This window comes from Centropristis striata, chromosome 22 (assembly GCF_030273125.1).
Source record: "Centropristis striata isolate RG_2023a ecotype Rhode Island chromosome 22, C.striata_1.0, whole genome shotgun sequence".
NCBI classification, from domain to species: domain Eukaryota; kingdom Metazoa; phylum Chordata; class Actinopteri; order Perciformes; family Serranidae; genus Centropristis; species Centropristis striata.
Window position 1 is genome coordinate 26,867,324 of NC_081538.1, and position 22,050 is coordinate 26,889,373.

General features: G+C 36.6%; 1 protein-coding gene across 1 annotated transcript in view; it reads left to right on the forward strand.

Moving 5' to 3' along the window:
• Positions 1-22,050, forward strand: part of LOC131961113 (thyrotropin-releasing hormone-degrading ectoenzyme-like) — a 267,325-nt gene that overhangs the window by 197,283 nt on the left and 47,992 nt on the right. Inside the window, exons 7-10 of the mRNA XM_059326384.1 lie at positions 8,690-8,827; positions 8,916-8,981; positions 16,975-17,040; positions 18,175-18,353. Of these exons, the coding sequence (XP_059182367.1) occupies positions 8,690-8,827; positions 8,916-8,981; positions 16,975-17,040; positions 18,175-18,353 (449 nt within the window). The remainder of the gene's footprint in view (positions 1-8,689; positions 8,828-8,915; positions 8,982-16,974; positions 17,041-18,174; positions 18,354-22,050) is intronic.

Here is a 22,050-nt window from a genome sequence, read left to right on the forward strand (position 1 = left end):
AGCCGAGGTTGCGGCGGGCGCGGCGCACGCTCGTCAGACTCAGCTGGACGCCGAAGTCCGCCTCGATCTTCTGCTGCAGAGCCTGAGCCTTCGTCTTCGTCCTGCCGCTGCTCTTCGTCACCTCGTCGATGGTGGTCAGGATGTTACTGTAGCGGAGAGATCGAACGTTAACGAACATGTTTCATCATCATCTTAAAAACAAAAATACAGACGTAACATCACCACAAAAGACAGCATTATCCAAAAAATACATAAAATTAGCAAAAAAGGACACAAAATGCCTCAAATAATATGTAAAATCATGAATTAATACCCACCCAATTTGTGTGAAGACACAAAAGTTAAGCTAATTTTTTCGCGGGGTTTGCACTTTCATTGTCTCTCTTGTCTCTAACTTTGTTAGCGGTCTCCAGCTGTGCTTCTTTGCCAATTTACTTAAGTAAGTCAGTTAATAATTGTATAGTCAGACAGTTGTATTATATAGCCTGGTTGGAAGAAAATGTTGAGGAAAGCAGTGTCAAAATGACCAAAAAAAGACACAAAATGACAGAAAAAAAAAAATTACTTAAAAGAAGACAAAATTACCAAAAAGAGAGGAAAAATACACAGAATTACCAAAAAAGACACAAAATGACCAAAAAAAGACACATTACAGAAAAAAATTAATTAGTTGAAAAAAGAAACAAAATTACCAAAATAAGCCACAAAAATTACCCAAAAAGTAATTAAAGGGACCTTCCACACACAACACAGTAAAGTACCATTCATATAAAACTCACATTAAACTTTCATATCAAGGTGGGGGCCACAAAATATCGTCACGGGGCCCGCAGGCCGCAAATTTGAGACCCATGTCTTAATTTAAAGTTATATATTTTAACAAATACTAGTTGTTTTTTACTCAAGTAAGATTTTAAATGCAGGACTTTTACTTGCAACAGCTTATTTCTAAACTGTGTTATTTCTACTATCAAGTAAATGTTCTGATTACTTGATTAGAACAAACACTGGCTGTCGGGTCACTTACTGGTGCAGTTTGCGGGGCCAGGAGCTCCGCGGCGTCCTCTCCTTGAAGTGGTACCTCACCGTCCTCAGAGACACTTTGACGCCCAAACCTGCCAAATGTTTCTGGATGTCGTGTGTTGACTTCCCGCTCGCCTTCATCACACGAATCTGCTCCGAGTTTTCTCTGGTGATGTGCGTCATGTCTGCAGCTCCACAGCTCGCTGACTGCTGAGCTGCTTCACGGAGCTTTATAAAGCTCATAGAAAGGGGCGTGGCCCAGTACAGAAAGGGGCGTGGCCCAGTTATCGCTGTATGTAACAGGTCGTTTAACCAATCAGAGTCAAGACTCCACTGGCCCCTCCCACCTCCTTCTGTTGTGTTAATCCAACTTGTAAACTTTATGTGTTACAAACTGATGCATTCAGTAACTAAGTACTGTACTTAAGTGTACTTAAGTACTTTGAATTGTACCTAAGTATTTACATTTTCTGCTGCTTCATACTTCTACTGCAAAACACCACAGAGGCAAATATTATACACCATGGGTCTCAAACTCACGGTCAATTGTGGCCCTCGTGACGATATTTTGTGGCCCCCACCTTGATATGAAAGTTTAATGTGAGTTTTATCTGAATGGTACTTTACCCTGTTGTGTTTGGAAGGTCCCTTTAATTACTTTTTTTGGTAATTGTATGTCTTTTTTTAATAATTCTGTGTCTTTTTTAATACGTTTGTATCTTTTTTTGTAATTTTGTGTCATTTTTAAAATCATTTTGTGTCTTTTGTGGTTATTCTGTGTCTTTTTTGGTCATTTTCTTTCTTTTTTAAGTAATTTAGTCTTTTTTTAAAATAATTTTGTGTCTTTTTTGGTCATTTTGATACTGCCCAGCTGCCCCCTGGTAATTTGAGTTTGAGACCCCTGTTCTACACTTAATATATTGTATATGTATGTATTGTATATATTATCACAAATATATTGTATAATTTACGGTAAAATACCGGCAGCTGTGGGTTTTCTACTGCAAATTTAAATGTAAATATCAGCAAAAACTGTAATTCAGACTGAATAACCCTGTTATTTTTAGGGTAATTGTGTCATTGTGACAGTTTTGGTCACTTTTTCTGATGGAAACTTGTGTAAACCTGAGATCCATTCAAGGACTGTTGCAGACCTCTGCGGTGCACGACTCTAAAATCAATCAGTCAGTCAGTAAATCAAACCTTCTTGCATCAGTGTTCACCCTGAGAAGCTTCAGATTTGTTGCTTGTTAAACATGATGAAAATGAAAGTGTACAGCACTGAAAGACCTTTTTACTCTTCATGTTTACAGTCTGAGCAGGAAAGCTGCCCACACTCTCACTCTGTGCTTATTTGTGTAGTAAATAAGGTATTTCTAGGGAATTAAGTGATGTATTTAGGCTGCATTAAACTTGTTCTCTGGGTCACTAAAGCATTTCCCCTCAGGTTGACTGTGTGTGTGTGTGTGTGTGTATGTGTGTGTGTGTTTGTGGGGGTGGGGAGCTGTAGGATGGCTCACCAACGGCCCATTTAGTGCAAACAAAAAGATGGACTCTAATGCTAACGACGTGTTCTGGGATCAGTAAGTAGGCGACAAGAGAGAGCTCCATTCTGCAAAATACTTATTTTTATGTAAAACATTGTGCACTGCAAAGACCAGGAACAAACATCTCTGAGAATCACTGATCTGATCGGACTAAAATCACACAGACAAATCACACAAAAGTTCACAAAAAACACAATATAATCATGACCTGAACAGCTGAAGGTGGAACATGTTGAGGAAAAAAAGCTCTTAATTCATTCATTCATTCTTATTCTTAAATTACCTGGGGGCTGCTGGAGGAGGTATTAAAATGATGAAGAAATTACTTAAAAAAAAAAAAAAGACACAAAATGACCAAAAAAAGACACAAAATGACTGAAAAAAACTAAATTAGTTTAAAAAAAGACAAAATGACCCAAAAAAAAGACAGAAAATGACCAAAAAAGACATACAAATATTTTAAAAAGACACACAATTATTAAAAAAAGACACAAAATTACCTCAAAAAATGACCAAAAAAGACGAAAAATTACCAAAAAAGACAAAATTACAAAATTACTTTAAAAAAAGACACAAAAGGACCAAAAAATACACAAAATGACTGAAAAAAAACTAAATTACTTAAAAAAAAAAGACAAAATGACCAAAAAAGACTCAAAAATATTAAAAAAAGACACACAATTACCCAAAATGACCAAAAAAGACACAAAATGATTGAAAAAACACTAAATTACTTTAAAAAGAGACAAAATTGCCAAAAAATACACAGAATTGCCAAAAAAATACACAGAATTGCCGAAAAATACACAGAATTGCCGAAAAATACACAAAATGACCAAAAAGATACACAATTATTAAAAAGACACAAAATTACCTAAAAAGTAATTAAAGGGTCCTTCCACACACAACAGGGTAAAGGTCCATTCATATAAAACTCCAGATGTTGAGTAAAAGAAGCTGTTATTAGCAGTGTTTCTGACTCCTAACCTGCAGCTCTGTGACGAGCCTCCCCTCCTCCTCTGGATGTCACATCAGAGCCCAAACATCATTAGCATTGGCTTCAACACGACCTGTTAAACACGTCAACACACACACACACACACACACACACACACAGCACTTTTCACTGCATCCAGATTAGACTGTTATGACTGAAAACAACCTGCCACAGAAAAACACTTTAATCTGCTCTATTATCATCATCACACTTGTCTCCATTGTGGCCTGGTGTTGACACATATCACCACTTCTGTTGTGTTCAAATAAGAAAATCACTGTTTATGGTGTTATTGGCTGTAATTACAGCTCATAAAAAGAAACAGAGGCACAATCTGAAGTGTGTTTTACCTGCCAGGGTTGAAGCAGCACTCAGGATTTACATTAAATTCATGAAATAAGACATGTATTGATAGTAAACATGTCAAATTTAACAGTAAACATTAACCACAGGATTATATTTAGTCGGCCACAAAAAAGTCCCCAGTCTCCCTTGAAAAATGTAGTTTTTTGAAGTTGTTTATTTCTGGCGAACTTTAGAAACTTTGTGAAAGTGTGTGTTACCTTCCAGGACAACTCACCATTTACACTTAATTAATAAAATAAGACATTTATTGATTGTAAACATGTCAAATTTCACAGTAAACACTAACAGTAAGACTCTCTTTAGTTGCTGAAGGAGAAACTCCCAGACTCCCTTTAAAAAATCCTTTTTTTTTAATGCTACAAGAAATTCCTAAATATTTGCACCTTCTTGTTAATTCTGCATCAAATTTAATACGTTATATTATTATTTTTTGTGCAAGTTTGGCCTGACATGTTGCTGTACCGGCCTGTTAAGCTGCATTTTTTCTTGATAAATAACATGGCAGCTCTGCACGGCTGTTGTTGCTTCATGTTTATAATTTCCAGACAGTTTTATTCTCAGTTTTCAGTTCTGCTGATTCACACATCTGTTGGCTCTCACGGCACAGATCAGAAGACATAATCAGCTCGTAGAGGTGTTATTGGAACAATAATGTATAGCCTCTTTTCCATAAACATGTCCTGACTTGATTTGGTTTGGTTTTATAACAGTGTTGCCTGCTTGAGGGTCTTTAGCTGACTAGTGGTCAAAGTAGTGGCTGTTAAACTGGTTAAAGCACATTTATTTCTGATAAAGTTCACAATAAAAGTCCCCCTGCAGCAGCTCTTCTCTCTTTAGCTGTTTCTGCTTCCTCCATGCAGTATTTTCACAGAATAATAGCCTCTAACATGCCTAATTAGGTGATAAACACACTTCATTTTCTATAAACTCTTCACAATAAAAGTTGCCAGTTATTTTGTGATTTAAAGAGCTTTTATTATGTCGATCATGAAATGCTGGGCAGCAACGACTCGTACAACAGCTGAAAGTCGATATGAAACAGTGAAATAAAGCAGCTGCACATGTGAAAGAATAAACAGGAGAGCAACTAAACTTCAAACCACAGAGATTCAGTGAGAAGCTACAGAAGGACTGAGAGCTGGACACACAAAGAGACTTTTAAAGTTGTCTCTCTTTGGTCTCTTGAGTTGAGTCTTGAATCACACACTTGTTTGGAGGGGGGTCTCCAGTTTATCCCAGCAGAACTCACCACGTTAAAACTGTTTGTGGAGTGGCATGGTTTGACTCGGTGTGGCCAAAAGTGTTTAAATTCAATATAATGAGAAGCTGGGGTAACCCAGGTGAGCCTCTTCTCATAAATGGCTCCCAGACTTGGTAAAGGTGCATCATATGAACAAATCTCTTTAGATTCCTTAAAAGGAAAGGAGTTAAAAATATATGACTCGGTGTGGAGGCTAGTTGGAGTGTATTGCAAATGTGAATGGATATTGATATGAAGTACAATACATAAGATAAGGTTTCCTTTATTAGTCCCACAATGGGGGGAATTTCCAATATTACAGCAACAAAGTGGATAGCAACATAGAGAGGAGCTTCAATAAAAACAACAATAAATAGTAAACAAGCAGGATGAACTAGAAATATAAGAAAGGTAGTAACAATTAAACAAGTAAAAAAGATATTTTTAAGTATCTGTTAACTACTTTGTATGTGTCAAATAACATCATGATCCTGTAAATGAATGTAAGCATAAACAATGAAATTGTGTTTTTTTTCCCTTTTTTTCCCGTTTTTATTTTATCTTATATAATCATGTTTCCATCAACAAATTTCTCAGTGCATTTTGAAGATTCTCATGAGAAAAACTTAAAGGAAACAGCAAAGTTTGATCAAACTTTCGAAAATGTGCCTAAAAGTTTTTACACTCACTTGAGGTGTTTTTTTGTCTTTGAAAACGCTTTTCCAAATAAGTTCTGATGTAGCGAACGTTTAATCACATGACTGATCAGCTGTTTCCTCCTGACATGAAAGAACAATTAGAAGTTTAATCTAATTTCTGAATACTTCTCTCCATTTTCTGTCTTTTTGTTTTTTTCTCTCTTCTTCTTCTTCTCCTGTTTGCTGACGGATTAGCCTGCCACCTGCTGACCAAAGTACATTACTGCAGCTTTGTTTATTTGCTCTTTACCAGCTGATGGAAACTAATTCACATTTTCTTTAATGTCACATTTCACAATTTCGCCTCAAAATACAACTTTTATGAAAACTTATGACTTATGTTTATAGAAGAATCAATAAAATATTTATTACCAAAAAAGCTGTTTTATTAAAAACTTCAGCATACTTTTTTCATTATATTATAATACGATAATGACAAGCACTACAGCAAAAGTTTGCTTTGTGTGAAAAGCACTTTCTGTCATGCATCAAATATTACCATAACAGGTGATTTCAGGCGAACTGGAACATGCTTCCATAATCACAGCTCCCCCTGGTGGACAGATGAAGTATTGCAACTGGTGTCCTCACATCATGCATACAGGGATTACAAGACGGTGCTGCTTTTATTACGTAATTCTGTACTATTGCAACTCAGCCCCCAGATATTAGACAGAAATATTACCATTTAGAGGAACAAAAGAAACATAATACTCTCTGAATCGAGTCTTAGATCAGCCTCTGTGAACACATTTTGTTCCTATTCAAACTTGAATTTAGACTAATTTAAAATATATTATTTGACAAGATTAATATTTCATGCGAGGCATCATAGACAGAGCCACATCTGCCAAACATAGCGTAATCCCAACAGACACTGTAATATCTAAAATCTTTTTGTTGATTCTAGTGCTCATTAAAAATGTAATAGCTCAAGAAACTTTTGTTTAACTACATGTAGATCCATTAAAAACCAAACCTACTTAATAAACAACTTTAATCCGTGAATTACACGGTGCCACATTGGACCAAGAATTAGCCAGATCCCAACAGATACTGTTAATTTTAAAAGGACTTCCTGCTCATTCGATTCATTAACGACTGAAACTTAATAAGCCAACAATTCCATTGCTTAACAAGATGGAGGCTCATTAAAACCAAATCTCCATAGTAAACACGGTAATCCATGAATTAGACAGAGCCGCACTTCTCCGGATTTAGCCTGATCCCAGGGGTAATTTAGACAGAGCTCGTTACAGCTCGCCATGTTTGCAGATGTCTATTAAAACCCCGAAACCAGGAGAGCAGAGGAGAAGAGAGGAAAAAGGAGGAGTAATGAGAGGAAACAGAGAGAGGAAAAATAAAAAAATAAAAACGGAGAAGAGAAAAGAAGTAGAGGACAAAGAGAGAAGAGGAATCTAGTGGATGATGAATGGTAACAAGAATATACAATGAGAAGAGAAACAAAGATAATAATAATAAAACAAATATTAACCAGATTAATTACACAACTAAACAGTTATTTGCTGAACCAACTGCTCCACTGAATGACAGTTTGTTGACCAACTTTGTTTTGCTAACAAATAAAACTTAATTATTTATCCAGAGTCTGGCGAAAGCTGAGCTGGAGGAAAACCAAAGCAAGCCACGAGTCCAAATATCACTGAAGAGGATAAATTATATTGTGGATGTTAAGTCGCTAACATTGTGGGGACTCACCTACCATAAAGGGACAAGGATCCTGAAGGTGAAATGCCTACCAAATGGGGTCAAGCATTCAGTGGGTGGCTCGCCAACATTGATGGGATTTGCCTGCCGTATGCGGAAAAGCATCTGGCAGATGAGTTGGCCCCATTGTGGGAACTTTCCTGCTATATGGGGACAAAAATCTTACAAGTGAAATTGTAGGTGAGTCACCAACCATATGGAGACCTGAGTCATGAGTCTCCAACGTTCTTGGAACTAGCAAACATATGGGAGAAAAGATCCGATAGAGCTGGGGATCTTTGTCTCCATATGGTTAGTGAGTCCCCACACTGCCTCAAAGGGACAATGAAAACACATACAAACAGACTAAAAAACTGCTTTTATGCAAAGTTCATCACAGCCTTAAATGAATTCATGAAATTTTGTATGTATGTGGACGTGGATGTATGTATTGTTTGTTTTTGTTTTTAATTCTCCATGTTTTATTTGTTTTTTAACTATATGTTTTTACATAGTACTTTTTTATACTCCTCCACTTAGTTGTTGATTTTATGTTGATTTTTTTATTATTATTATTTTATTTGTATACATGCATATTTTATTTTGTGAGGGCAGTACATTTTACATTTTATTTTATTTATTTTTATCCTATTTTTAATTTATTTTATCTTATTGCATTTTACTGTTTACTACATCTCTTTGTATTTTCTTATCTATTTATTGTTTGTGCAGAACTTTGGAAACCTTGTGTTTGCTAAAAATTGTGATATAAATAAAGTGGATTGGATTGAGTATTGCACTTAATTTTGTTTTGCATTTCATAATGACTATTCTATTCCATTCCATTCCATTCTATTCTATTCTATTCTATTCTATTCTATTCCATTCCATTCCATTCAATTCTTTCTATTCTATTCTATTCCATTCCATTCCATTCTATGGAGCTCTCTTATTTTCAGTGAAAAGACTTTGTTTATGGTGAGAATTAGTTTTAAGATTTGGTTCAAAGATAGTGGACATGTCATGGTTGGGGGTTATGGTCGGACCCCAGTGAGAGACTGCCAATATAGTGTCTCCATAAGTGACTAAGTCAAAATGTTTGTGTTTCCAGGAGAAGCAACGCTTTCTGACTGATGTCCTCCATGAGGTGATGTTATTGGACGGTCTAAGCACCTCCCACCCGATCTCCCAGGAGGTGGAGCAGGCCACGGACATCGACCGAGTCTTTGACTGGATAGCTTATAAAAAAGTACGTTTTGACCCCATTAGTTCATTATTTTCAGCATGTTTTCACTAGTTATTGTGATTGAAAGTGTGTTTCTGTGTGCTGTCTGTAGGGGGCGGCGCTGATCCGGATGCTGGCGAACGTGATGGGACAGACGCTGTTCCAGAAAGGACTCAATGTAAGTTTGTGTCATTGTGCGAGTCCAGCTGTGTATACAGAGGTTTATATATCACAGGACAACAGGGAGAGCTGTGGTTTGGCTTTTAAATGGTTTGTTACCTGGATTTAGAGAAGCAGTGTGTGTGTGTGTGTGTGTGTGTGTGTAAACCCCGGCTGTGTGGAGCTTACTGAGTATACAGATGGGCAGCGAATAAAGGGATTTGGCTTCAGGGGCAGTTTGAGAGGAAGTTTTGCTACTTTTTTTTCCAGCTGTAAAACAATATTACAATTATGAGCGACCTGAATTCAACTTGAGCACAGTCACTCCACAGGAGCTGCAGTTTTCATACTCAAAGGACAGATTTTCAGAATACTATAGTCACAAGTCCAAGTAACCTCTACCACCAGACACGGATACAGTATTTGATCATATTTTATTTCATTTTTCGGTAACACTTCACAATAACCATCTAAGTAATGTTTATAGATGGTTTATAAACCAATTATTAACCATTTACAAAGTGTTATACATATTCAATCTTTAAATGGTTTCAACCAATTTCTTAAAGGTATATGAATCATTTCAAAATCATTAACATACTAAATATGGTGTTAAAAATGTTATAATGAGTGCAGCTAAAACTATTAATAAACTATTAATTATAATTTAATTGTTTGTTAATGGTAAATTAATTATAAACTTACATTAATATACCATCTATTTGCCATTTATAAATGATTTAGTTAGTTAAACATTAATAAATGATGTATTTACCATTATAAATGGTCTATAAACGGTTTATAAATGATGATTAAACATTAATAAACTGTCTGTTTACCCTTTATAAATGATGGTTATTGTAAAGTGTTACCCATTTTTCATTTCATCACCTTTATTTATTCAGGGAGGGCCAATTGAGAGCAAGCTCTCATTTCCAATGGCGCCCTGATTACAGTACAAATACAATTCAACACATTACACTACATATCCATAATAATATATACTCAACAAAAGCACAATAAATTCAATGAGCACATGCACATTCAGAAATCATAAGATCAATAAGAATGTCTTTAAAATGATTAAAAGGAATCAGCGTATCCAACTGAAGCTGAGACAGCAGATTATTCCATTTAAAAGGAGCGAAATAAACAAAAGTGAATTTCCCTACCTCCGTCTTAACAGCAGGGATATTAAGAGCCAGTGGGTTATGTGAACGAGTGTGATAGTTAAGAGATCTGAAGCTCAGTAGGCTCGATAAGTAGAGTGGAAGTTTTTTCAGTCGTGCCTTATAAATAAACAATATACAGTGTTGCTCCCTTCTCAGAGCCAGGGAAGTCCAACCTACATTTTGATAGAGATTTATTAAGCTGTTCAAGGGTTGCTGCCGTTTAAAGAATTTCTTTCTGTGTCAGGAGTTAAATTCTGCTGGGTAATTTATTAATGGTTGGCCTCAAATTAGTCAATTTTGAAAATATATTCTAAAAATACTGGAATGAGACTACACAAGTGCACAATTTTCATTGTAGAGTATGCATGTTAATAATATATATATCTTATATGTATATTCATATATACCCTTACTGTTTATATTTACACCTATGCATGTTAATTATTCTGCATTTTGCAGTCCAGTCACAGTTTTGTCAGATTTAAGTTCTATAACTATGTAAACATTCCACAGTGAGGAAATAGGTGATGGGAAATGGGGAAAAAAATGTATAAAATACTTCAATGCACTTCTTGCATTGCCTCTGCACACTGCCTGTTTGCACCTAAATCCTATCAGACTCAACTGAAGCCAATAACAATGCTTTATTCAACGCCACCAGACTTCATTGAAAAAATCAGTAATTCAAACCTTGCTGAACACTTGCTGAGTTGCAAGTCTATTGTGCCTCAATTTACTAGTTTATTTTTGTTATTGTGTGACTTTGGTGTTTTTAAGGGATAGTACAGATTCACCAAAGTCACACAAAAGCACAAAAAAGTCCCTAGTGAGGCAGTGATAGACCAGCAACTCTTGTGTTCTGCAGAGTAAAATTCCTGTTTTTGTCAATGGAGTCTTTGAAGAGAGCATAGATGGATGTATAGCTTACCATGTGTGGATAATAATTCAGTGGGTGGTTCGCCAATACTGAGGGGACAAGCAGTAGGTGGTTGAGACGCCAGGATTGTAGGACTCACCGACCACATGGAGACAATTGTCCACTAGTTGAGTCATCAAAAGTCATTGTGGGGACTTGCCCACCATATGGACACAAGCATTCAATGGGTGGCTCGCCAACATTGTGTAGACTCAAATACTACAGTCATGGAAAAAATTATTAGACCACTCTTGTTTTCTCTTATTTCTAGTTCATTGTCATGCCTGGTACAACTAAAGGTGCATTTGTTTGGACAAATATAATGATAACAACAAAAATAGCTCATTAGAGTTATATTATATATGATATTGCAGGCATTCACCAACCATATGGGCACAAGCATTCAGTGGGTGGCTCGCCAACACTGTGGAGACTCAAATACATTCATGGAATACAAATACGGTCATGGAAAAAATTATAAGACCACTCTTGTTTTCTCTAATTTCTTGTTCATTTTAATGTCTGGTACAACTAAAGGTACATTGTTTGGACAAATATAATGATAACAACAAAAATCGCTCATAAGAGTTTAATTTCAGTTTTTGGTAGACATGTCCAACTCTACTTTGTGCTGAGAAAAGATGTCTCAGAAACACGTCTGTCACTGACTTTGCTGCCAGTCTTGTATGTTTTTGCGAAAGAGCAAATTAAGTCCTTGCAGCAAATGTGCAGCAACGACAGAATAACGTTTAAAATATAAACTACAGATGCAAGCTACATTGTTTGGACAAATATAATGATAAAATCAAAAAATAGCTCATAAGAGTTATATTATATATGATATTACAGGCATTCACCAACCATATGGGCACAATCATTCAGTGGGTGGCTCGCCAACATTGTGGGGACTCAAATACTGGCACAAAATGTCAGTTTCCAGTCAGAAAGTGCTGTCTGACAGCAAGATAAAGATGTGAAAATATTGTAAATATAATGTACATTAAAGCACACTTAGCTACAGTACATTACTTACCTTCTGTGTCAGTACTTCCAAAAACTGTGGGCATGCTAAACACCATCCAACACAGGTAATACTGACTATGGATAAGTAGCTCCAAACAATGCATTTAAAGGATGTTTCTCAAGTGGCAGGAGAGCATGAAAATTAGATTTCTGTTTAATGAGATACCATAAATTGTTTGGAATAATGTGGAATAATGTCTTCAGCTCCACTGCAGTTTTACTTTGGGACAAGTTCAAAGTAGAATTCGATAAATTGATCCGTGGTGGTGCTGGCTGATGTACAAAGTGATGAAACATGAATCAGAAGGAAAGCAAGAAGTAATCTGAGGAGACACTCCTTATTTATTTATTTTTCTTCTTTATATTGATGGTCTGTTTAACTCTGGAGATTTTAAATGTCAAAACATGAATTTGTCCCACTGACTCCAACCACTAAAAGATACAGTAGAGCAGATAAAAACATCAGGGCTGTTAATGACAGAGAGCGCTGCATTATTGATGCTTCGGCTGCATGTGGCTCTCTGATGCTTCACTCTGGTTAATGTTAATGTCTTGGAAATATCAGAGCAGCACGAGCTGAAAATGAACTTGGAGTAGATTTTTACAGAGAGGCGAATCGCTCTTTATCCACAAAATTGGAGGAAATCAGTTGGCAGTTATTGTAAAAATGATGTCATCTGATGTAAGGGGAAAGTGGGTTAAGTGTAGTTTTTGTTCTGAATACAGTCATGGAAATATATATCAATCCCCTGCACACATGCACACACACACACACACACACACACGCACACACACACACACACACACACACACACACACACACTATGTCCTAATTCTTCTGCAGAAACCGTCAGTGACCTGGAACACACTGAGAACCAGATTCTATATAAAAACACTGCTGATCCAGCAGACAATACTGTGTGTGTGTGTGTGTGTGTGTGTGTGTGTGTGTGTGTGTGTGTGTGTGCGTGTGTATGTGCGTGTGTCTGTGACACCACACTACATTATAAGAGCATCAGTTTTGTCCTCCGCTGCAAAAAAAAGAGACTCCAAAAAGATTTTTGGGGGAAAAAATAACACAAAATAAATCACCCGCAGTGATATGAGGAACTTTCATTCGGAATATTATTTATCTATAATATTAATACAATAATTTAGCCAAAGCAGCTTTTTACAGTGTAGCACTGCATTAATCAAGTCTGGCTTCACTATTTCTGACATCAAAGGTCAATATTTGTTCACCTTTCTCTGTTATTGAGGAGAAAATTAGAAGTTGTGTGTTATTTCTGACTTGGATGTTATTTAAATCTTCAGCGTGACTTAAATGTCGCCTCATCTTCTTGCACCTCATTATTAACACCTGAAATAGATGTAAATAATAGACTACACAAAAAAAAAAAAGTCACCAACCTTCAAATAACAGTAAACAACCGTTATTTATTTAGTTAACATTATTTAACACGTCTTCAAAAATTCAGATAATATACGTCATATAGCTGTATTAATATAATAATTGTAGAATAACTAAAGAATTTTTTTTTTAATTATTTTAAAATTTTAGCAGGAAAACATATGAATTCGTCTTATATTTACATTCAGCAATATGATGTATTTTTTTTTACATAGAATTAACTGTAATTTAACAGTCAAGACCATTAAATAATTTAATAATACTATATAAACAAATCTATAATGTCCCATTATATTTATTTACAGATTGTAATTTTTTTTATTTATATATATGTGTGTGTTTGTGTGTGTGTGTGTGTGTGTGTGTGTATATACAGTATATGTATATAACAGTGTAGAATAACTAAAGTTTTTTTTCTTTTACACTACTATTACTATAATAAAACAGAAAGTTGCTTTCATTTTTATTTTTTATTTTATTTATGTTTTTCTTTTGTATTTTTATATAGAATTCAGTATAATTTCAGTTCAATAATTATATTATAATACTATTAATGTAATTTAAAAATAAAAAATTTAGAATCTAAAAAGTCCAATTATAATATTAATAATTAATATTAATATATTTTCTATGTTATGGCATGTGTCCTTAATGTAAAAGAAAAAAAAAAGAAGAAGAAGAAAAACTTGCAAAATAAAACAGAAAATTTCAGGAGATTTTTTTTTAATTATTTTTAAAAAAATTTCTCTCTCTCTCTCTCTCTCTCTCTCTCTCTCTCTCTCTCTCTTTCTATATATATATATATATATATATATATATATATATATATATATATATATATATATATATATATATATATATATTAACCAGGTAAAAAGTCTCGTTGAGATTTAAAAAATATTTTTTCCAAGAGAGACCTGGCCAAGAAAGCAGCATAAAAAGTGACAAGTTACAACATTTAAACACAGTTAACATAAACAATTAAATACAATTAAATACAAATACAAACACCACAACATCAGTGAAGGAGCCAAAGTAGAGACTCATACGGAGCAGTCACACCGACCAAGGGAAATTATTTCTTTATCATTTAGAATCGATTTAATTAAGTCTGGGTTCACTTTTTCTGACATTAAACATGAATATTTATTTTAGAAAATTAGAAGAATCCTTGCTCCTCTGTGTTAATTCTGACCTGGATGTAATTTAAAGCTGCAGTGACTCTGTACCTGTAATAACAGTAAAAAAATAGGCGAGCCAGCTTGAAGCCCAGAGGAGAAGAAGAAGCGTCCTGATGCAGATCGCAGGTCGAGGTTCACCTTCTCCTCACATGTGGGAGAAGAAGTGAATCTTTCACCTCACAGCTGCTGCTGCTGCTGCTGACTAATTTATTCTAATGAAATGATTATGACTCGGGCCTTTTATCTCGCTGAACACTTGTTATCAGCCGGGCTGAGGTGTATCACGCTGCTCAACCTGTGTTTGTATTCCCATCACACGTCTTTGTGTGTGATTTATCTGCGGTCATGTCAGCTTTAGTAAAGGTGAGAGTCACACACACACACACACACACACACACACATTCTTGTACTTCTATCTTTGTGAGGACCCTCATTGTAGTAGTGAATTCCCTAACAAGGTTTGGGATTTTTCATCAGTTTTAGTTTTAATTTTGTTGTGATTTTTTGTGTTCAAATTCAGTTAGTTTTAAAGAGTTTTTAGAGTGAGTTTGCTAGTTTTAGTTAAGTATTTATTTTTTGGAAATGCTTTAGTTGTAGTTTAGTTTTTATTAGTTTTAGTTTTTTTGTAATGGGGCATTTGTTGGGTGGGAGATTACAAGAGGTCACAGTAAATTTTGCCTTTATTTACTTTGTCTTATCCATCTTCATTATGTATGAAAAAAGTTGACAAAGACGAAAACGAAGGACATTTTCACTATAATTTTAGTTAGTTTTGTAACCACACAATACAGTTTCAGTTAATGATCATTATCATGTAACCTTTAACCCTTAAAACAAAGTCTGAAATCTCAAAAAAGCCTTTAAAGAAGTGACTCACTTTGCAAAAATGTCTTCACTCTGTTGGTTAAAAACATGTTCTGGTCCTCACTATGTAGGAAGTACAAGAAAACACACACACACACACACACACACACACACATTCTTGTACTTTTATCTTTGTGAGGTCCCTCATTGTAGTAGTGAATTGTCTAACAAGGTTATAATAGTTTTGGATTTTTCATTAGTTTTAGTTTTAATTTTGTTGTGATTTTTTGTTTTCAAATTCAGCAAGTTTTAGTTAGATTTTAGAGTGAGTTTGCTAGTTTTACTTTAGTATTTATTTTTTTGAAATGCTTTAGTGTTAACCCTTAAAAAAAATCTCAACAAGAAAAGCCTTTAATGAAGTGAGGACTGACCGAAATCTCCTCAGTTTGCAAAAATGTCCTCACATGTCCTCAAAAACGTGTCCTGGTCCTCACTAGGAAGTACAAGAACACACACACACACCCAGGCTCGGTGCTGTTATCACATGTGTCATCTTGATCCAATAAAGAGCTTCTACTTACCTTATCAAGCTGCACACACACCAGGACGCCGCTGAGTGTTTGTGAGGTGGACAGAGGAATGAGCAGAGAGCAGATTAGAGCTGTGTAGGTGTTCTCTGTTATCTTCTATACTTTCTGGTTTTAATATAAACCCAAGCATCCCGCGGCCTCCCTAAGCTTCTATAACCCCGACGCACTGCGGGCAGAATGAGTTTTGTGCTAGAAACAGACACGAGGACGCTGCTGCTGCAACACAAAGACTCTCTCCGGGAGCTTTGGAGGCTTCACCTTGTTCATTATAGCTCAGAAAGTGTAAGTTAGAGTGTGAAGAGGGAGCAGGGATTGAGCCCAAAGCCCCTCAGACTCACACTGCTGTCGTGTCGCTGCGCCTCTGAGACTTAAACTCACAATTTCAAACATGAAACACTTTTTAAAGACGCTTCAAAGTGTTTTCTTTTTCACTCCTAAAAAAAAAATCTACCCCCCAAAAAAAGGTATTTTCCAGAAACGTCTGGAAATGGAAGCTGAAGTAGAAATACAAAAAAATACAACAGTAAAACCTTTAGTTTAATGAAAAGAAAATGTAAGAGAAAATCAAAAAAAAATTATCCAAAAAAGTAATAATATTATATCTGGAAAGGGCAGTTGAAGTAAAAATGCAAAAAAAAAAAAATTGAACAGTAGAACCTTCAGTTTAATGTAAAGAAAATGTACAAGAAAATAATAAAAGAAGATCCAAAAAACTAAAATTTTATAAATATATATATATATATATATATATATATATATATATATATATATATATATTTAAATACAAAATATTTATTTCAAAATTGTATATGAACAAAATATTTTTTAAATATAAAAAATATAAATATATGAAAATATATGAAAACGAATAAATAAAAAGAAGAGCTCTGACCTGCTCTGTGTTTCTGTTTCCAGGATTATCTGCTGAGTCACATGTACAGCAACGCAGCCAGAGACGACCTGTGGAGCAAACTGTCTCAGGTGAGTCTGTCCCTCTGTCCCTGTCCTCGTGTCCCTCTGTCCCTGTCCTCGTGTCTCTCTGTCCCTGTCCTCGTGTCTCTGTTCTCATGTCCCTCTGTCCCTGTCCTCGTGTCTCTGTCCTCATGTCCCTCTGTCCTTGTCCTCGTGTCCCTCTGTCCCTGTCCTCATGTCCCCCTGTCCTCGTGTCCCTCTGTCCCTGTCCTCGTGCCTCTCTGTCCTCGTTCCCTCTGTCCCTGTCCCTGTCCTCGTGTCCCTGTCCTCGTGTCCCTCTGTCCCTGTCCTCGCGTCTCTCTGTCCCTGTCCTCGTGTCTCTGTTCTCATGTCCCTCTGTCCCTGTCCTCATGTCCCTCTGTCCCTGTCCTCGTGTCCCCCTGTCTTCGTGTCCCTCTGTCCCTGTCCTCGTGTCTCTGTCCTCATGTCCCTCTGTCCTTGTCCTCGTGTCCCTCTGTCCCTGTCCTCATGTCCCCCCTGTCCTCGTGTCCCTCTGTCCCTGTCCTCGTGCCTCTCTGTCCTCGTTCCCTCTGTCCCTGTCCCTGTCCTCGTGTCCCTGTCCTCGTGTCCCTCTCCTCGTGTCCCTCTGTCCCTGTCCTCGTGTCCCTCTGTCCTCGTGTCCCTCTGTCCCTGTCCTCGTGTCCCCCTCTGGCTCCGAGGCTGCAGGGCGGTGTCATGGCGTGCTCCGTGGCGTGCTCTGTGGCGTGCATCACAGCGGGGGTTTGAACCTGCGACTGTTCCACATTCCTCTCTGCAGGGACGCAGCAGTCACAGGCTGACAGAGGCGGTTAATTATTCAGTGTGGCCGTTCTAATTAAGGTCCAGAGAGATGCTCGTTAGGGCCGGCGTGATGAGGCGGAGGCGAGGATGCCCTGTTGCCGTGGTGACGTGATTGACAGGTGGATGCTCGGCTGTTGTTTGTCACGCACACAGAAAGCTTCTGCTGCATCAGATTCATCTCCGTTAGCTCCTTAACGAGCTGTCGGCCAATCACAGCTCCAATTACCTGGCAGTCATTAATTAAGTGACTTTGAACTGAACCTTTATTAACTTTTCACCAGGTTATTAATGATGCATCACGAGCTAATTAATGATCAGTGAATAATGCATGTAAATCATGAGTGGCGGTTTTGTTCCGTGCAGGCCATGCGCTCAGAGGGGCGGGACATCGACATCGGGCAGATGATGGACAGGTGGACACTGCAGATGGGATATCCTGTGGTGACCATCAGCAAGAACCAATCAGAGCAGCTCCCCACGCATTACATCACCATCAGCCAGGAGCACTTCCTGTACGCGCAGGAGGTTAAGAGCAACAACAGGTCAGAATTTCAAAATAAAAGTCTGTTTTATACTTCAGATCGTGGGTCTCAAACAATTGTGGCCCTCGTGACGATATTTTGTGGCCCCCACCTTGATATGAAAGTTTAATGTGCGTTTTATATGAATGGTACTTTACCGTGTTGTGTGTGGAAGGTCCCTTTAATCACTTTTTTTTGGTAATTTTGTGTCTTTTAAAAAATATAGATTTGTTGTCCTTTTTAATAATTTTCTATCTTTTTTAAAATAATTTTGTCTTTTTTGGTAATTCTGTGTATTTTTGGGGTAATTTGTGTCAATTTTTATCTTTAAAGTGTGTTAAATAGGTCTGAAGTTACAGTACTTTTACTTGAGTAAAATGTCCTTAAATCTGTGGATATCTTTACAACTTTACTAAACACAAAAAGTTGACTTCATTTAGTTTGATGCAGGAGTGGATTAAATGTAGATGATTGAAAATGGAAGTTATATGTAGAGAGAGCGAGAGAGCACCAGTGTGCAAGAGAGCGAGTGAGCGAGAGCGTGATGGAGCGAGAGAGTGAGAGAACGACGGGGCGAGAGCGCAAGAGATATCGAGGGAGTAAGCGCGCACGTGAGAGAGAGAGAGAGAGAGAGGGAGCAAGAGAGAGAGAGCGAGAGAGAGGGCGAAATAGAGAGCGAGAGAGAGCACAAGAGAGAGAGAGAGAGAGGGAGAGCACAAGAGATGGCAAGAGATAGCAAGAGAGAGAGCGCGAGAGAGAAAGCGAGAGAGAGAGAGAGAGAGAGAGAGAGAGAGAGAGAGAGGGAGAATGATAGAGAGAGAGCAACATAGTAAGATTGCGAGAGATTGACCGAGCGAGATTGACGGAGCGATAGCACAAGAGAGTGACGGAGCGAGAACGTGAGAGAACGACGGAGCGAGAGACTGAGAGCGCGAGAGAATGACCGCGAGAGAATGACCGCGAGAGAATGACCGAAAGAGAACGCAAGAGAGAATAGAGCACGAGAGACAACGGAGCGAGGGAGCAGGAAAGTGAAAAAGCAAGAGAGCGAGCAAGAGAGTGAGAGATATAGATGGACAAATAGATCAAGCGCACCACACGAAATATTTAAAAGTATATAAGAATATCGCAAAACAAACTTTCCAAAAACACAACAACAAACAAATGTACAAACTAAAAATAAATAATCAATAAGTGCAGTTGTATGAGGGTCCAGTGTTCTACAGTTTAACTGCTTTTGGGAGAAAAAAGACTCCTATAACGTCCTTGTGACAGCGAAGAAATATTCGGTGGACAACTTAAATAACATGCAAGTATTTGATGTCACTTTGGGGACCACAGAAACTGTTTCGAGAGCCTTTGGGGGCACGTAGAGAAACTTTGCTTTAAGGTTTGACCCCTGACCTCTCAGGACCCCTCCCCCCTCCACCCGTTAGATAATTGTAACTGTCAGCCTTTAAAGCGCCCAGACGTCTTCTCTTCCTATGATTTAGTGATGGAGCGCTGAGAGGATCCTCCTCTAACTCTTTGTTTCACACCTCCAGAAGTTTGTCCTGCGTTTTCTCCTGAAAAAGCACTTTTCTAGCTTTTTTTCTCCAAATTCTCTACCACCTTTACATCATTTATATTTCATTTATATTTGATTGAGACGATGTTTTATTCACATCCTTCACAACCTCTGGAGTTTATTCTTTTCGCTGTTTTATCGACCCACTTTCTCCCCCATCAATACTTCATCAGCTCCTTTTTTTACCTGTTGTTCCCTCCTTTTCTTCTCTCTCTTCTCCCTCTGTCATGTTTCTGTATTGTAGCTGACATTTACAATCACTCTGACCCAGTCGCTTTCTCAACAAAAGTTTCTTTGGCTGCTTTTATTTTATTTTCCCATCATTTTCTGCTCCCTTTCATCTCCGGTCTTTTGTGTTTCACTCGAGCTCCTCCCGAGGTCTCGTCAGCTGATGAACTGAAGCTGTTTGTTGTAGGTGGAGCTGAACTCTTTCTTCGGCTCTCTGGGGGCCGCGTTCAGACACACTCGGTGGTCCCGGGGCGCCCGTGAAGAGAAACTGTTGTTGTGCTTTTAGCTGAACTGTCAGTGGATCGAATCAGAGGCCGACGCTGCTGTTTGATCCTGCAGAACGAAGCTCTGCAGCTCATAACGTCCCACAGTTACACGCTGTTGACTTAAACTCCTCATTCATTCATTTATTTACTTGCTTTTTTAGGGTAAGGAAAAGAAGAATTGTTAGAAATAAAGACAGCAAACAGCCAATCAGCTCTTTCAAACCCCTCAAATATCTGCACAACTCCCAATCATCATCAGTTCTGAAAAATAAAATAATTATATTTATATTATTATTTAAAAATATGTTTATTGCAGTGTCTCCTCTATCTAAACATGACTTTTTACCTTTTTTTCTCTACATTATTATCTACATGCATGCATACATTTGTATTTTTTTTTCATAAAAGTCACTGTAATTTAACATCGAGGACCATTAAACAATTGAATAATAAAATTTAAATAAAATTTCAAAAAAATCCCAATCCCAATAATGTCCCATTATGTTAATTTACAAATCGCAGCTCCCATTTCATGATAAATATTTGCAAATTTTTAAGCCATTTGCAAAAGAAAAACTACACCAATGAGTTTTTTTCCCCGTATTTTTACATATTTTTATACTATTACATTTTTTTAATCTCCCATTATATTAATCTTCAGATTTCAACATCCATTTTTTGGGTAATATTTGTAATAATAGTATTTTTCTTGTAAATATTGGTATATTGGCACCCTTTAAAGAAAAAAACCTTTACAGTAAAATTTGGGATGTTTTTCCAGATTTGCAATATTGATAATGATCATTCACAAAAGTGCAAAACTACAACAAAAAAAAAGGATCTTGGTGTCCCCAACAGCTACAAAAAACAACAACAATAAAACAGTTAATTTCATGGAGAAAAAATAAATAAAATAATAATAATAATAATAATAATAATAATAATAATAATAATAATAATAAACCCACTAAAAAGTTAATATCTGGCAATAATAATAATAATTAATAATATAATGAAAAAAATATAATAATAATAAAATACAGTAAAATAGTTAATTTAATTTCTCTCTAAAAATAATAATATTTTTTTCAAATAAAATAATACTGATAATATATAATATAATATATAGGCAATATTTATTCAAGAGGAGAAAAAACTGAAAAGAAATGTATAATATCCACTTCACTATTTTAAGAAATAGATTACAGAGATGTTCTGTTTGCTGAGTTATTTACCGCAGCACAAAGGTCATCTCTGACATCTGACAGGATAATTGTGTTTTTAATACCTTCTCATCTAAGTTAATGAAACTTTAACTAGTTTTAGTCGACTGTGATCACAGAAAAGGTTTAAAAGTTCCTCAGAGCAAAGTTAGAAACAGAAATACTCTGAGGGATTTAAAGTTTTATTTCCACTAATGTTTGTCTGTGTGTGTGTGTGTGTGTGTGTGTGTGTGATGGTGTGTGACTGAGCTGTAATGTCACACACACTAGGTATTACTTATTACTAATGAGACTTCATGAAGACATAAAGCTTAACGATCAAACTAATTACTGACAGCCAATCACCTCTCACTGATCTCCAGACAGCCGGCCATCTGTTTCTAACAGATAATTACAAATGAAGCCTTTTTATTGAAAAAAAAAAAAAAAAAGTC